Below are 16,974 nucleotides of genomic sequence, written 5' to 3'. Positions count from 1 at the left end.
CATGAAAGTGTTTAATATTAAGACAAGCTGTGCCCTATGGGTGGTATTCCCTTTCCTAAATAGAGAAAGAGAATGACCACAGGTGGGTAAAAAAGCAATGGGAGATGGACTAGTTCTGACTTCCTGCTGGCTTCCCCGTTGCTTCTGGGAATCTGGCAGGAAGCATCAGAGATCTTCCTTCGTTCCTTCTTTCCTTCCTTCCCTCCCTCCCTCCCTTTACCTCTCTCAGCCTCCTTCCTCCCTTCCCCATCCTCCTCCTCCTTCCCTTCCTTACCCTTCTCTTCCAGGCAGTCAGGTAAGTGACTGCTGCTGGATGGGAGAGGGAGCAAGGGATTATGAGATTGGCTGGGAAACTGTCCCAGAGCATTGAAAATGAAGTTCACATAACCGCAGCAAAAGCCAGCAGCACTTCCCGAACGTCATCACTCAGAAGCCATGGGTCCCCAAATTCACGGCGCATTCTGTAAGTCAGCCCATTGGAGCTACCCTGGCTCAAAATGTAGTGCCCTGTGATGCACTGTTTCACCCAATTTATGATAACAAGATCAGTATGTACATTTTGAACAGGATCAGGGAAATAAATGCGGAGCATTTAACACAGGAAGTACAGCTTTCTTTGAAATGGTGCTTCATCAGCCACTGATGTCTTAAAATGAGGGAGATAATAGGAGTTGATGGTAACCCAGGAGCAGCTAAAGGAATATATCCTACCACTCAGTAATATTACCCCAAGAACACCAAATTTGTCATTTTGCAAAACTAGCATCATTATCATGATTGTTATTACCAGTTCCAGATGGATCCGGCTTCCTTTCGGGTTTGATGCCTTTCATGACACAAATGCTCTCCATGACGAGTTTGACGGGCCCCGGGGGATTCTGCATGGATTTGATGAGAGAAATATCCGCAGGGTTCAAGGTGTCCAGAGCCGAAAGGGCAGCCTCAAGAGCTGGCATGGCTTCTGCCAGATCCCCCTCGCATTCTTCCTGCAATCACAGACAAGAGCCACAAGTTCAGGCCACCTTTTCCCACGCCACATTGATCAGTCAGCCTTAACAGAAGGACAGAAGAGTTGGAAGGGACCTTGGAGGTCCAACCCCCTGCTTAGGCAGGAAACCCTACACCACTTCAGACAAATGGTTATCCAACGTCTTCTTAAAAACTTCCAGTGTTGGAGCATTCACAACTTCTGGAGGCAACTTCTGTTCCACTGATTAATTGTTCTCAGTGTCAGGAAATTTCTCCTTAGTTCTAAGTTGCTTCTCTCCTTGATTAGTTTCCACCCATCGCGTCTTGTCCTGCCTTCTGGTGCTTTGGAGAATAAGTTGACCTCCCCTCTTCTTTGTGGCAGCCCCTGGGATATCGGAAGACTGCTGTCATGTCACCCCTGGTCCTTCTTTGCATTAAGCATTGCTTGATGTTAATCCAGAATCACCATTAGCAAAACATGTATCAAAACAAGGTAAATGTAGTCCTCGGCTTACGACTACAACGGAGCCCCAGATTTCTCTTGTGAACAAGACATTGGTTGCGTGAGCTTTGCAAACTCAGAAGGCTGTGAGTTTGATCCTAGGTAGATGTAGATATTTCTCTCTCTGGATACACTGAGAATATATCTGCTGAACAAAACTCCACATGGACGACAGGAAGGGCATCGGGCCAGTAAACATTCAGCTCATTCAGTTGCCTAGACTCCACTCTGCAAGGGATTATGGGGTCGTTAAATGATGATGATGATTGTGGGAAGAATGCTGTGATGGGGCACCCATATCCAGAAGAAATTACCTTTATCCCCTGTGCCACAGCGGCGGCTTCATTGGCCTCCTTCTCATCCGCAGCCACCAGCTCCTTCTTGGCATCGACCTCGCCCGTCTCCTTCTCGATGTGAAGCATCATCTTCTCGGTCTCTGCAGAGGTTTCGATCAGCTGAGGCTGAAGGGCCGTCAGCTCTACTTGCATGACTGCAACCTGCAAGGGGAACAAGACCAATCTTGACACAACAAAGGAGAGCTTCTCAACCTTGGCCACTTGGAGATGGGTGGACTTCAACTCCCAGAAGCACAGATTTCAACATGTCCTTGTCCATTACATATTCAGTCAGTTTTACTGCAAAGATAGAGAGATAGAGAGATAGAGAGATAGAGAGATAGAGAGATAGAGAGATAGAGAGATGGATGGATGGATGGACGGACGGACGGACAGATGGACAGATGGACAGATGATAATGGATGGATGGATGGACAGAAAGATAGATAATGGAAAGATGGATGATGGATGGATTGATAGACAAATGATAATGGATGGATGGATGGACAGAAAGATAGATGATGGATGGATAGATGGACAGATGATAATGGATGGATGGACAGAAAGACAGATGATGGAAAGATGGATGATGGATGGATGGATAGATGATAATGGATGGATGGACAGAAAGACAGATGATGGAAAGATGGATGATGGATGGATGGACAGATGATAATGGATGGATGGACAGAAAGATAGATGATGGATGGATGGATGATAGATGGATGGATAGATGGACAGATGATAATGGATGGATGGATGGATGGATGGATGGACCGAAAGATAGATAGATGGAAAGATGGATGATGGATGGATGGACAGACAGACGATAATGGACAGGTGGGTGGGTGGGTGGGTTGATAATTGGTGCAAGTCTTGAGCATTAGGCTTAATGGTGGGTCCATTCCAATGCTCTTTGGGGATGGTGGAGCTTCAAACACATCTGGACCGAGACAGTTTGTAGCGGGGATGTGAACCAACAAGATACACCTTAATCCTAATTTATAATCCTCATTTCTTTGGACCAAATGAATCACAATCCCGGGTCCCAATAAGCTATCCTGATTTCTTTGACCTGCTTCCAGGAAAAAATGAAAAGTGGGAGCAAACTAGCTAGATGATCAGAGTTAAGCCACAAATCTTGGCTTCCGACAAAAAAAACCATCATTAAATATTCCTTGGCTAGTAATCCAAGCCCAAAACGTACTTGTGAAGCTGCGAAGTCCAGTTTCTGAAGGCCCACAAGGTAGCGGTTTCTCATCATGTCCACTTCATGCCTTTTGGCGTTGAGCAGGCTTTTGAAAGTCAGAATTAACTCCAAGTAGGATGTGGGAGTGACATAATTGTGCCTTCGAAGAATGTTGTAATAACTGACGGAAAGTTCCCGTACGCTTTCTTGAAAATACTTGCACATGAATACAACCCTACAGGAAAAGATTTACAGGTTAGAAACAGTTAATGAGAAAAATATATATATATCAGATTTTCTTCTATGAAAACATAACAGCCGCAGACGTCTGATTAAGTACAGGTAAGTCCTCGACTTACGGCCACCATTGACCCAAAATCACTGCTGCTAAGCAAGACAGTGGTTAGATGAGTTTGGCTCCATTTTGCAACCTTTCTTGCCACAGTTGTTAAAGTGAATCACCGCAGTTGTTAAGTTAGTGACACGGTTGTTCATTGAATGTAGCGTCCTCACTGACTTTGCTTGACAGAAGTTCACAAAAGGTGATCACATGAACAGATTAACAGAGTTGGAAGGGACCTTGTAAGTCATCTAGTCCAACCCCCCCACCCACCCAAGCAGGAGACCCTACGCCATTTCGGATCAATGGGAGTCCAGTCTCTTCTTGAAAACTTCCAGGGATGAAACTCCCACAACTTCTGAAGACAACTTCTGTTCTTTTAGTTGATTGTTCTCACTGTCAGAAAATTTCTCCTTATTTCCAGGTTGAATCTCTCCTTGTTCAGTTTCAATCCATTCTTCCTTGTCTGGCCTTTAGGTGCCATGGAAAATAGCTTGACTCCCCTCCTCTCTCTGGCAGCCTCTCAAATATTGGAACTTCAGATACCGCAAATGTCATAAATATGAACCAGTTGCCAAGTGTCCAAATTTTGAACGTATGACCACAGGGATGCTGCAATGGTTGTTAAGTGTGAACAATGGCCATAAGTCACTTTTTTCAGTTGTAAGCTTTGAATGGACACTAAATGAATGGCTGTAAGTCAAGGACTACCTGGACTGATTTTAGGAAGTTTGGGCAGTGTGCATAGTTAAGGAACGATTAAGCCAAACTGGAAAAATCAGTTTGAGTGAATATGCACTAAAAATCAACCGTAAAAAAATACTTAGATACTAAAATGGACCAGGGATCAAATAGCTATTATAAATGACATTCCTCATCATCAAAGGACCCAATAATTATCATTAATAATTAGCACTAGCCACCTACTTGTATCAAAAGTACACAGATTTGCATTTGGCTGTCATTTATGATAAGCTTTGAACTTATTTACTCCAGTCTGAATGCAGATAATTTAGCTGCCCTGAACTTTTAACCGTAATTGTCTGTCCTTCCGCCATTTTGCTGCTAGTGTGAGTTCTGTGGCAAAGGTTGCCGATTATTTTTACAGCTTCATCATTTGCATACTTACTAGAAAACATCTTAATTTGCATTGCTGAGAGGTGATGAGAGAGAGAAAGTGGAGAGAGAGAAAGTGAGAGGGAGAAAGGGATGAGAGAGAGAAAGAGAGAGAGGGAGAAAGAGAGAGATGAGAGAGAGAGAAAGAGAGATGAGAGAGAGAGATGAGAGAAAAGAGATGAGAGAGAGAAAGGGAGAGAGGGAGAAAGAGAGAGAGGATGAAAGAAAGGGAGAGAGGGAGAAAGAGAAACAGACACACACACACACACACACACACACAGAAACAGACACAGAGACACAGAGACACAGAGACACAGAGGTACCTATTTAAAAGAAAATACCGGAAGCCACAAAACCTAGGTAGGGGTGGCTGGGTGTGTGTGTCATGTGACTGGGTGGGAGTGAATGATGTCGAGTTGGCCATGCCCACCCAGTCACATGACCACCAAGCCATGCCCACCAAACCACACCCACCGAACTGGTAGTAAAAAAATTTGAATCCCACCACTGCCTTGTAAGCATTTTTATCCCAAATAGCAAGTTAAGTGAAGAAGAAAAGAGGAAGGGAAAACAACTCTATTTTACAACATACGATTTTCTTATTTCATCTTCCAACTTCACATCCTCTAAGAATTTGTTGGCCACCATTTCCAGGGCATCTGTGGGCCATCTCTGGAACCAATCAATAGTGCAACAATTGATCAATGAAGGGAACATCCGTAAACGATTCCGGAATGCGTCTCCAATCGGGCTCATTGCTGAAAAAGAGATGACAATTCAGATCTCCCAAATCCATTATTAGCATGATTCCTGATCTAATGTTGGCTGGAGGGGTTGGATCACGAGGCCCCATCCTGGTCACATTTAAAGAAATCAGGCTGAAAAGGGATAGGCTTCATACTTAAGCAAGCCACGGTTTAACTTATCCAAAATTTGTCATATTGACAAACACTGCCCTTCTTTCCCCCACAATGTGCTCAATAAACAAGCGACAAGGTTTATCCATATCTAAATATTTTTTTGTTTCATACACTCAATTATAAATCGATGTATCTTCTCTAACTATAGGGTTTTTTCTTGATAAGCTCAATCAAAATGTCCTAGACTTAGCCATATCTAGTATATTTTTCTTGAGATGCTTAATCAAAAGGCCCTAGAGCTAGCCACACCTAGAACAATCTGTAAATTTTTCTTGAGCTTCTGGATCAAAAGCTGTAGACCTAGACATATCTAGAACAATGTGTATACTTTTCTTGAGATACTATAGACCTAGACATACCTAGAACAATGTGTATATTTTTCTTGAGATACTGAATCAAAAGGCCCTATAACTAGTCATGCCTAGAACAATGTGCATCTTTGTCTTGAGCTGCTTAATCAAAAGCTGTAGATCTAGACATACCTAGAAAAATGTGTAGATTTTTCTTGAGCTTCTGAATCAAAAGCTGTAGACCTAGACATACCTAGAACAATGGTGTAGATTTTTTTCCCTTGAGCTTCTGAATCAAAAGCTGTAGACCTAGCCATACCTAGAACAATGTGTATTTTTTCTTGAGCTCCTGAATCAAAAGCTGTAGATCTAGACATACCTAGAACATGTGTAGATTTTTCTCGAGATACTGAATGAAAAGGCTCTAGACCTAGCCATGCCTAGAACAATGTGTCAATTTTTCTTGAGATGTGAATCAAAAGGCCCTAGAATTAGCCATACCTAAAATAATGTGTAGATTTATCTCAAGATACTGAATGAAAAGGCTCTAGACCTAGCCATGCCTAGAACAATGTGTCAACTTTTCTTGAGAAGTGAATCAAAAGGTGCTAGAACTACCCATACCTAGAACAATATGTAGATTTTTCTTCACACGCTCAATGAAAAAGTTATACATGGCCAAAGGGGTGGCTTCGATTCTTCTCCCTTCGGTCCTCGCCGCGGTCTGCATTTTCTCTACAATGTCCGCCTTCTCGTCCGCTGCAAAAATGTTAGGCACATCCCCTGTGTTCAGAAGCATGTTGATGTCCTCCACGAAAGACTCGTCTTTGATCTGGTTGTCACAGAACAAGAAGACCGTGCTCTTGTTGGCCACCCCCGATTGCAACATGACCTTCTTAACGTCCTCTCTCCATTCATTCATGGCGTAGAACTTGGTGATCTCAATCATGAAGAGCTCGTAAGAGTTCATGAAGGTGCCCAGCTTGGTGGCACTCTGCCGCCCACTCCCGCCTATGCCCACCAGCAGTAGATGGCCATTGTCTTGCTTCAGGACGCGACAGATGCGGGAAATGTGCTCGATAGCAAATTTAAACATGACCAAAGGCATGGGAGCCTTGCTGATGTTGTTGAATTCCTCCAGGTAGTACTCCATGACTGACGTCAGCTTGTGCAAATCCGTGATCTCATCGTAGATCTTCTTGTCACTGGACGGCTTGAAATAGTCCCCAAAAAAGAGACTCCGAATGTTGTTATCCGTGATTTTGCCAGTACGAGACAGATGGCTTAGTACCTAGAGAAGACGTAGAAGAGGATCCTAGATAAATAGGACTTTTTTTTTTCTTACAAGGGCAATTCACTCGGGATGGGGACCTTCCCAGCTGGCTTCTGACAAGTAAGGTCAATGGGTGAGGGGGGGAAGCGGATTTGCTTAATGACCGCCTGGTTCACTTATCTGTGAATCAGTGATTCACTTAAAAACCATGTCAAAAACCAAGGTTGCGTGACTCACTTAACAACCGACTTGCTCAACAATGGAAATTCTGGTCTCCATTGTGGCTGTAAGTCAAGGACTCCTGGGTTGCCACTGTCCTTCTCCGCGCAAACCACCCCGACACCTGCTTAAAAAGGCTCACCTTATCGACACTCTGTTTAAAACAGTCAGAGGTCGTTTCTTTCATCATGTTAAAAAACACTTCTCTGTCGTTGGCATCGATCAAGCGGTCATAAAAGACCCGATAAACTTCATGAATCCAAAGCCTGATCAGCTTTTCTCCATCCTGCCAAAGGAAAGGAAGGACAGGAAGGGTATTTTTTTTTAAAAAAAAAAAGAATTGCAAGATCAAATCGGGGACAGAGGAGACAGATACAAAAATATCTTCTTGGTTCACTGGGCAAGTAATGAGGAGCCTTTGTTGAGTTCAGACATAGAAGAATGTATTATTGCTACTTATACACAAGTCTGGTCAACTAACAGCCAAGCTAAATTGGCACTAGATCATGGTCAATGGAATTCGCAGGGAGGTGGGCTTGAGTCTCTTGTGGCAACGCAATGACTCCAAACTAATGGCATGTTTAACTCCGCCCTCCAGCTCAGTCTGCTCACCTCCTACATCACCACTTTCATCCATCAGAATGTAGACATGCTACAACAGTGACAAATAACGATGGTGGAGGTTGCCAGAGGTAGAAGAACCAGAACCTTGTATGTCCCTTGACACTCAAAGTGGTAAAAGAGAAGGAGAAAGAGGAAGGGAGAGGAGAAGGAGGAGGGGAAGAAGAAGGAGAAGGAGAAAGAAAGGGGGAGGAGGGGAGGAGGAGGGGAAGAAGGAGAAGGAGAAAGAGGAAGGAGAAGGAGGACGAGGAGAAGGAGAAGGAGAAAGGGGAGGAGGAAGGGAGAAGGTGGGGAAGAAGGAAAAGGAGAAAGAGGAAGGGGGAGGGGGAGGAGGGGAGAAAGAGGAAGGGAGAGGAGGAGGGGAAAAGAGGGGAAGAAGGAGAAGGAGAAAGAGGAAGGGGGAGGAGGAGAAGGAGAAGGAGGGGAAGAAGAAGAAGGATAAAGAGGAAGGGGGAGGGGGAGGGGGGAGGGGGAGAAGGAGAAAGAGGAAGGGGGATGAGAAGGAGAAGGAGGAGGGGAAGAAGGAGAAGGAAGAAGAGGAAGGGGGAGAAGGGGGAGGAGGAGGAGGGGAGAAAGAGGAAGGGAGGGGAGGAGGGGAAAAGAGGGGAAGAAGGAGAAGGAGAAAGAGGAAGGGGGAGGAGAAGAAGGAGAAGGAGGGGAAGAAGAAGAAGGAGAAAGAGGAAGGGGGAGGAGAAGAAGGAGAAGGAGGGGAAGAAGAAGAAGGATAAAGAGGAAGGGGGAGGGGGAGGGGGGAGGGGGAGAAGGAGAAAGAGGAAGGGGGATGAGAAGGAGAAGGAGGAGGGGAAGAAGAGGAAGGGGGAGAAGGGGGAGGAGGTGGAGGAGAAAGAGGAAGGGGGAGAAGGAGGAGGAGGAGAGGAAGAAGAAGGAGAAGGAGGGGAAGAACACACCTGTAAATGTGTATGCGGGCACAACAGCACCCCTCGAATCACCCGGGAGAAATCACGCAGATTAAAGACGTAGTGAGATTTTGAAGGGGTGGGAAGGAAGTTCTCCATGGCCAGCTTGTAGATATTCATGGTTGCATGAACTAGCATTTTGCCAAGCCTTTCAAGAAGAAGAAGAAGGGGAAAAAAAAGAGCCAAAAGGAGAGGCGATTATGAGTCAGAAGAATATAAAGCCACGGATCCAGCAACGTAGGTTGGAAAGGAGACGTTCACCTTAGAAAGCTGGCCTCAAAGCCTTTGCCAAAATGCCAGTCTACGATGGAAGTGAAAATCTTGGTTAAAACCTCGTCATCGAAAGAGCTGATGGAGATGATGTTGAGATGTCGCACGAAGCGCCCTGGAGACGCAAGGAGAGGAGAAGATCACAAGACTGGACACTCTGCACCTCCCTCTAGGTCACCTTAGGCAGGTTATTTGAGATTATTGGCAAACTTTTCTTAAACTACCATTGTCCGAATGTAGCTTTTTTTTGTTTTGAAGCTTTTTTTCCAATCCTAATGAGGCGCTAAGGAGTAAAGAGATCTTCCGGGCTTCCCCTAGTTTTCTCATTGCTTCTCTCTCCAATGATCAGCTGTGCTTTAGAAGCTGTTTTTTATCCCCAACCAGGGAATAAAAAGTGTGCGCTCAAAACCACCCAACTTATATGCTGAAGCTGACCAGACTAAGGACGCTAGCCAGATAAATACCTGGTAGGCTGAATTTTCTTTTTATATTTTCCTCCCCAAAAACTAAGGTGCGTCTTATACTCCGAAAAATACAGTAAGCTCACACTGACTGCTTCAGTGACTCCATCCAGCCACCTCCTTCTCTGCCGTCCCTTCTTCTTCTGCCCTCCATCTTTTCTAGCATGAGGCTCTTCTCCAGTGAGTCCTTCTTCCTTCTCATTAGGTGGCCAAAGTCTTTGAGTTTCCTCTTCAGGATCTGCCCTTCTAAAGAGCAGTCAGGGTTGATCTCCTCTAGGATTGACCTTGCAGTCCAAGGGGACTCGCAGGAGTCTTCTCCAGCACCAGAGTTCAAAGGCCTCCATTCTTTGGCGCTCAGCCTACGTTTTAGTCTGACCCTATTCAACGTACCGCATCTTCTTGAATTGAAGCACACTCCCTACCTGTAATATCGTTTCTTCCACCTCCGGGAGGACCCATGGCCGAAAGGAAGAGGACGTCCACGACATCCAGCCTTGTGGTATCTTTCTTATCGTACCAGTGGCCGTGGTTCATCCATTGCCGAAGGAGTTCGATTGGGGGCTGAGCCCCGTATATTTCCTTAGCTGGCATGTTTAAGTCATCTAGGAAAAATAAGGTGATGTTTGAGACAGCTGGGAAAACCTAGACATTATTTTTCACAGAGTTAGGAAGAAGGGTTGATACACTTAAGTAAAATGCAGAGGCATTTTAGACATATTTGGGAAGGATACTGATTGATAAATTTACTGTACATTGATATGGTTTATTAATGTATTTATTGAGGCGTAGCGAATTAACGGAATTGTCTACCTTCACCTCATTGTATACCCATTGTCTTCCTTTTTTAATTTCTGGTCATTCTGAATGTTATTATTTATTATTTTAAGGTTTTTAAGGTTTTACCCTGCTGTAAGCCAGCCAGGGTGACTTGATAGCAAGACCGGCAGCGTATAAATTCCATAAATGATCAATTTTAGCTATCCAAGAAGAGCAACAAAGGAATGGATTTTTTTTAAAAACGAAGAACATTGAGATTGCCGATATTAATCAGTCCAGACAAAAAGGAAAAGAAAAGATTTCTAGCAACCTGGAAGTCTGCATTTTGTGATTTATATTCTTTGACGCTTGATTAATGCAAGTTTGAAATATTTTCGGTTTTAGCGACCCAGAACCTATTAAAGGTAAAAGTAAAGGTTCCTCTCACGCATATGTGCTAGTCATTCCCGATTCTAGGGGGCAGTGCTCATCTCCATTTCAAAGCCGAAGAGCCAGCGCTGTCCGAAGACGTCTCCGTGGTCATGTGGCCGGCATGACTCAACACCGAAGGCGCACGGAACTCTGTTACCTTCCCACCAAAAGTGGTCCCTATTTTTCCACTTGCATTTTTTAACGTGCTTTCGAACTGCTAGGTTGGCAGAAGCTGGGACAAGTCACGGGAGCTCACTCCGTTATGCGGCGCTAGGGAGTCGAACTGCCGACCTTTCTGATCGACAAGCACAGCATTCCTGAGCTGAAACGTGACTCGGGAAGGATGTGGGAATTGAGAAAGTCCCAAATCTGAAAGAAAATGACCAAAAAGATCAAGCTTCTTCTCTAACCTACAAAGACGACAGCTTTTTTTCCTATGGGGGGACCAAACAGCCCTTTCCGTCTTCTGTCCAGTTTCGACATGATAATATCCTGGGTTTGATTGGCGGAGGTCCTGGCAGAGAAGTTGATGACATTGGGGACGTATTTGGCCTTGGGAAGCTGGATCAGAAAGCTGTTGGTGATGGCCGATTTCCCCGTCCCGGTGGCTCCCACAAACAGCAGGGGGACCTCGTGCTCCACATAGGTTTTGAGGAAAAAGGATTGCCGGGCAGTTTCTGTGGTGGGGATGATCAGTTCGGACACCTGTGGTGATGATGAGAGGAGATGCTCAGGAGATGCTCAGGAGAAAGTTCGCCCACATTTGTCATCTACTTCCAAAGCAAAGGCATGGAGAGTTACCTTATTTTTCGGACTATAAGATGCACCCTTTTCCCTCAAAAAAGAGGGTGAAAATCTGGGTGCATTTTATACACTGAATACAGCATTTTTGGCCTCCTGAAACCCCTCCTGAAACCTTCACCAAAATGGCCGTGCACAGCCTTTAGGAGGCTTCCAGAGTGGTGCTAGGGGCTGGGGAGGGCAAAAATGAGTGAAAAATAGGTCCTTTTTTTGCTCGTTTCCCCTCCGTCCCAGCCCCCAGGAGCAATCTATAAGCCTCCTAAAGGCTATGCATGCCAATTTTTTTGACAAAAAAATGGGCCCATTTTCGTGAAAAATTGGCTGTTTTTTGCTCGCTTTCCCCCCCACAGCCCCCAGGAGCACTCTACAAGCCTCCTAAAGGCTATGCATGCCCGTTTTTGAAAAAAACGGGTTGTTTTGGGGTGGTCTGCAGAGTGCAAAAACTGTTTTTTAAAAAATTGCCTCTTCGAAATCTTCGTGCCTCTTATACTCTGAAAAATACGGTACTTAAATAAACATCAAACGATAAGGATTTCCCGAACATGCCGACAAAGGAGCACAACCGCTTTACCTTTGCGCCGGCAGCAATTGCTTGCTCCTCCTTCGTGATATACTCTGTCCACATGTTCCACTGTCCGCTGGCTTGTTTGTGGAAATAAAAGTCGTACACAGACCCTGATTGCAAAAGAGGGATTTAAAAAAAAAAGATCTTGAAGAAGCTTGTCAAAAGTGACATCGAGCATCATCGCGTGTGGAGGATACTCCTGACTCCAAAGCCAAAATAATGTCAAAATCACAGCCAACTTTGAAGGGTCTCTCTGGGTTCACATCTAAAGTTGTGGAGAAAGGTGGGAACGGGAACGAGGAGGAGAGGGGCAAGCAAAGCTGGAGCCACAAGTTGATTTAAAAACTTTAAATCACATTTTTAAACCTATTAATATAATTACTAGAGCCACAGTGGATCGCTCCTGGAATTTTGCTCTTCCAGAAGGAAAAGGGCATCAACCTATTCTCCAAATAAATAGGGCCGCAATGGCAAACCTATGGCACCGTGTGCCACAGGCGGCACACAGAGCCATATTTGATGGCATGTCAGCGGTCAGCTCTGGCATGCATGCATGCGCCAGGTTGCTGATCTTCGGTCTTCCGGAGGGCCGAGAGAGGTTGTTTTCATCCTCCCCAGGGTTCAGGAAAGCCTCTGGAGCCTGGGGAGGGGTCATGTGCACATGTGCAGGTGGGCGGGGAGGATTGAATTGGTGTGGGCACATGTGTGTGTGTGATAGCGTGCATGTACACAATTTTGGCATGCCTGTGGTGGTCCGTGGACCACCGGTGTCCGTGAGAAAATGTTGGTGGTCCGCAAAAAAATCTTTGTATTTTTTCATGTTGTACTAAATGAGGGGTCCTCAAACTACGGCCCCTGGGCCGGATACGGCCCATTGAAGCAATTACTCCCATTCACTGACGGGATGGGGTCCTTCAGGCACTTAGCTTGGCTGCCTATTTAGTAGCGCCAGCTCTTTCCTCCCTCTCTCCCTCCCTGGGAGTCGAGGCACTTCAGTGAGGGGTGCGCAAAACTTCGGCTGGGCTCCTCGAAAGACAGAGTTTGCAGGGGGCCGATCTAGCGCCCGGGCTGGCTACAAGACGAACATTCGTTCTTGGCCATATTTGAGATTCCTAGCTGTACTGGATAGCAAACCTAGGGTTGACCCCAGGCGCTTCTCTCCGCTAAAAGGCAGCCAAGCTAAGTGCCTGAAGGTCCCCATCCCGTCACTAATTCATATGAGTGGTCCACGGGATTTGAAATTATGAATTTAGTGGTCCCCGAGGTTCGAAAGTTTGGTGACCCCTGGACTAGAAGACCTCCAAAGTCCCCTTCCAAACTCTGTTATTCTGAACTGCAATCCTTCCCACTCTGAAATGTTGAGGTCAACATTTTGTTGACCTCAACATTGATGATGTTGATATTTTAAAAAAATCCCTTTTAAAAAAAATAACGGGTTTCCAAGACGGACCTCTTTCTGGGAAGAGATTGGTTTTGGTCAGCTTCACGCTTTTGGGGCGAGGGTTCTCATCGTCCATTCCCATCAAAAGGTTTCGGTAAAAATGGTCGAATTTCTTCCGTCCTTCGGCATTTACCGTGCTCCCGATGGTCCACACCACAGAGAAGAGGAAGAGGCCTTGCAGCCACAAGGTTATCTGCTGGCTGGACATGGCCTCCCCTGGTTCCTCCTCGTTGGAACTCCTGATTTCATCTACGCCAAAGAAGACAAGATGAACCCAAAAAGAAGCAAAGTGGGAAACTCTGCCTTAACATGTTAGGGCCCCAGGAGACAGGGAGTTCTAGTCCAGCTTTAGGCATGAAAGCCAACTGGGTGATTTGGGGCCAATCACTAGGAGGCAGTGAGTTCTAGTCCAGCTTTAGGCATGAAAGCCAACTGGGTGATTTGGGGCCAATCACTAGGAGGCAGTGAGTTCTAGTCCAGCTTTAGGCATGGAAGCCAGCTGGGGCCATCTCTCTCAGCCCACCCCACCTCACACAGGGTCACTGTTATGGGGAAAATAGGAAGAGGAAAGTGTGTTGAATATCTTTGCTGCTTTGAATTATTTGTAAAAATAATGGCAGGATATGACTAAATAAATAGTAGATGAAATAATTAAAAATAAATGAAATAAATTAAAAATGGAATGAAATAAAATAATAAATAATAGAATAATAAATAAAAGAATAACAGAATAACAGCATAACAGAATAACAGAATAACAGAATAACAGAATAACAGAATAACAGAATAACAGAATAATAGAATAATAGAATAATAGAATAATAGAATAATAGAATAATAGAATAATAGAATAATAGAATAATAGAATAATAGAATAAATAATAAATAATAGAATAATAAAATTAAATAATAAAATTAAATAAAACAAATAAAACAAATAAAACAAATAAAACAAATAAAACAAATAAAACAAATAAAACAAATAAAACAAATAAAACAAATAAAACAAATAAAACAAATAAAACAAATAAAACAAATAAAACAAATAAAACAAATAAAACAAATAAAACAAATAAAACAAATAAAACAAATAAAACAAATAAAACAAATAAAACAAATAAAACAAATAAAACAAATAAACAAAATAAATAAAATAAATAAAATTAAATAATAATAAAATTAAATAATAAAATAAATAATAAAATAAAATAAAATAATAAAATTAAAATAAATAATAAAATAAAATAATGATAAAATGTGATCCTTCAGTTTCACGATGCCGCAAAGCACAAACTACGCCTTACCAAGCAAAGAATCAAACAAAGTGATCATGGTATGGGTCAGGTGGATGGGAGAAGTCTGGACCAAGACTTTGCAATGGTGGCGAATGAATTCCAACGACGGCTGAATAAGCCACATAAAAAGGTCATCAACCTGGAAAGCAAACCGGTTGAGAGATTAACCGAATCACAGGACATGTCCCTTTGACACTGAATAAGTAATAGAGTCGAACCCATTGCTTGCTATGGCCCGGCTTTGCCGATAACCGGAAGTGCAGTTTCTGAGTACATGGGTCTGTTTGTGTGTGTGTTGTCAGTGAGTGTGTGTGTGTGTGTGTGTGTGTGTGTCCCTTCAATTTTTAAAACTCCATTTAATAAAGTGGTTGACTACTTGGACATGTTTTAGTGGGAAAACAGCATAAAAGTTACCCTAATTACCTATTTGGAGAAAAAAAAAACACGCACACACTAAGTGCTTTTTCCTTTAAATCAGATTAGTTTATTGGCTTCTAAAAAGCCCTTTCAGTTATTCAACCGAATTAACCGAATCACAGGACATGTCCCTTTGACACTGAATAGGTAATAGATCCCTTCCACAGACAGCAGAAGGACGAGAAGAGTCCTGCACTGCAGCAATACTGGCAGTGGTTGATGGGATCCAAGGTGTAAAGTTGGATTAGCACAAGAAATCGGTCTAGATCAGTGTTTCTCAAACTTGGCGACTTTAAGTCCTGTGGACTTCAACTCCCAGAATTCCCCAGCCAGCTATGCTGGCTGGGGGATTCTGGGAGTTGAAGTCCACAGGACTTAAAGTCGCCAAGTTTGAGAAACACTGGTCTAGATTTAAGGTTAAACTAGGCCAGGGGTGTCAAACTCAAGGCCTGGGGGCCGGATCCCTGGCCACTCCCACCCCGAGGCCTCGAGGTCAAACGCAATCGTGATGCTGCCCTCAATGAAACCGAGTTTGACACCACTGATCTAGACTTTATAGATGTGACAAAGTTTCAAAGGGCTTTGGAGCTAGACCTGGTGAGATCCCTCATCTGACCACCAAACCCACAATCTCGTGACACTTCAGTGATTCTTAGATAATTTTATTACAACATCCCCCGTCACAAAAACTGCACCAGTCGTGTTTGTTAACTTTCCGAACCGTTAAAGCTTGAGAAAGATTCTACAGGAAAACACCCTGAAATTCACTTCTCAAACTAATTGTTGAAAAGTTATTGGCATGGTTTATGCAGGAAACCATCATTTCCCTGGCCCCCAAGTAATCTCTTGGGAACTCAACAATTGACTCACAAGGAATCTGCTCACTGATCAATGCAAATAAACCTAACAGGATACACCTGAGCGTCCCTTAACTACAGACGTACTATTTCGGCTATGCTATTACTGACATGAGGTCATAATGACTGCTCATACAATTGTCTTAATCTATGAAAATAATAGGTGGGATATGTTGCTAAATTCCCTTTGTATAGTTGCAATTTTCGTGGATTGATCACATTAACATATTTTATGAATTCTATTCGCAACCGGAATTTCTAAAAAAAACATTTTGGAAAACTGTTGCAGTCACGATGACCTCAGGTCTGTGGTTAAGGGTTACATTTAAATTCCCCCTTCCCCATCGATATTCAAATATCGAGTGCGAAAATCAAATGAAAGCCGGCCCACCAATTCGATGTGCACGTCTTGTAGATTTGAAGGTAGCATGTTCAGGTAAGAGTCTTTCAACGGTTTCCAGCCCAGCTGATGAGGCTCCATATAAATCATGCCACACCTTGAAGAAATGAAGAGAACTGAGTTGCACAGATTTGCTAGTTAAAAGGGGAAAAGAAAGGAGGCCTTCAAGAAAAGATTGGCGGCCAAGATCTCCTGCCGTTGGACTAGAAGATCTCCAAGGTCCCTTCCAAGCCAACGATTCTGACCCTAAGAATTCAGATTTACCTGCTAACCGTTGCTGGGGATGCTTGTTCAAGATCTTCGGGCTCAAAGATTAGGCTCATTTGTGCGCTCATCTGAATGATTTCCCCGCTCATCAAGCACAACTTCAAGGGGAAACAAAAGAAAAGCTATTTCAGGCCGGGGTGCACAAGAGTTTGCAACAGACTATCAAATATTTCTGCTATAGGTAAAGGTAAAAGGTAAATGTTCTCCTCGCACATGCGTACTAGTCGTTCCTGACTCTAGGGGGTGGTGCTCATCTCTGTTTCAAAGCCAAAGAGCCAGCGCTATCGAAGACGTCTCCGTGGTCATGTGGCCGGCATGACT

General features: G+C 43.9%; 1 protein-coding gene across 1 annotated transcript in view; it reads right to left on the bottom strand.

Moving 5' to 3' along the window:
- The window catches only part of DNAH3 (dynein axonemal heavy chain 3), a gene marked incomplete at its 5' end in the record, with an annotated part of 77,721 nt that overhangs the window by 15,551 nt on the left and 45,196 nt on the right, over positions 1-16,974 (bottom strand). The window contains 15 exons of the mRNA XM_081965497.1: positions 788-986; positions 1,786-1,968; positions 3,014-3,230; positions 5,044-5,209; positions 6,286-6,952; positions 7,296-7,439; positions 8,683-8,839; positions 8,953-9,076; positions 9,845-10,024; positions 11,021-11,315; positions 11,983-12,086; positions 13,427-13,666; positions 14,722-14,851; positions 16,378-16,483; positions 16,651-16,751. Coding sequence (XP_081821623.1) covers positions 788-986; positions 1,786-1,968; positions 3,014-3,230; positions 5,044-5,209; positions 6,286-6,952; positions 7,296-7,439; positions 8,683-8,839; positions 8,953-9,076; positions 9,845-10,024; positions 11,021-11,315; positions 11,983-12,086; positions 13,427-13,666; positions 14,722-14,851; positions 16,378-16,483; positions 16,651-16,751 — 3,013 coding nt within the window. The remainder of the gene's footprint in view (positions 1-787; positions 987-1,785; positions 1,969-3,013; positions 3,231-5,043; positions 5,210-6,285; positions 6,953-7,295; positions 7,440-8,682; positions 8,840-8,952; positions 9,077-9,844; positions 10,025-11,020; positions 11,316-11,982; positions 12,087-13,426; positions 13,667-14,721; positions 14,852-16,377; positions 16,484-16,650; positions 16,752-16,974) is intronic.

Source organism: Natrix helvetica (assembly GCF_964273705.1).
Source record: "Natrix helvetica genome assembly, chromosome: 13".
Classification (NCBI taxonomy): domain Eukaryota; kingdom Metazoa; phylum Chordata; class Lepidosauria; order Squamata; family Natricidae; genus Natrix; species Natrix helvetica.
Note: the sequence above shows the minus strand (reverse complement) of the source record. Positions and strands in the feature narration are given on the sequence as shown.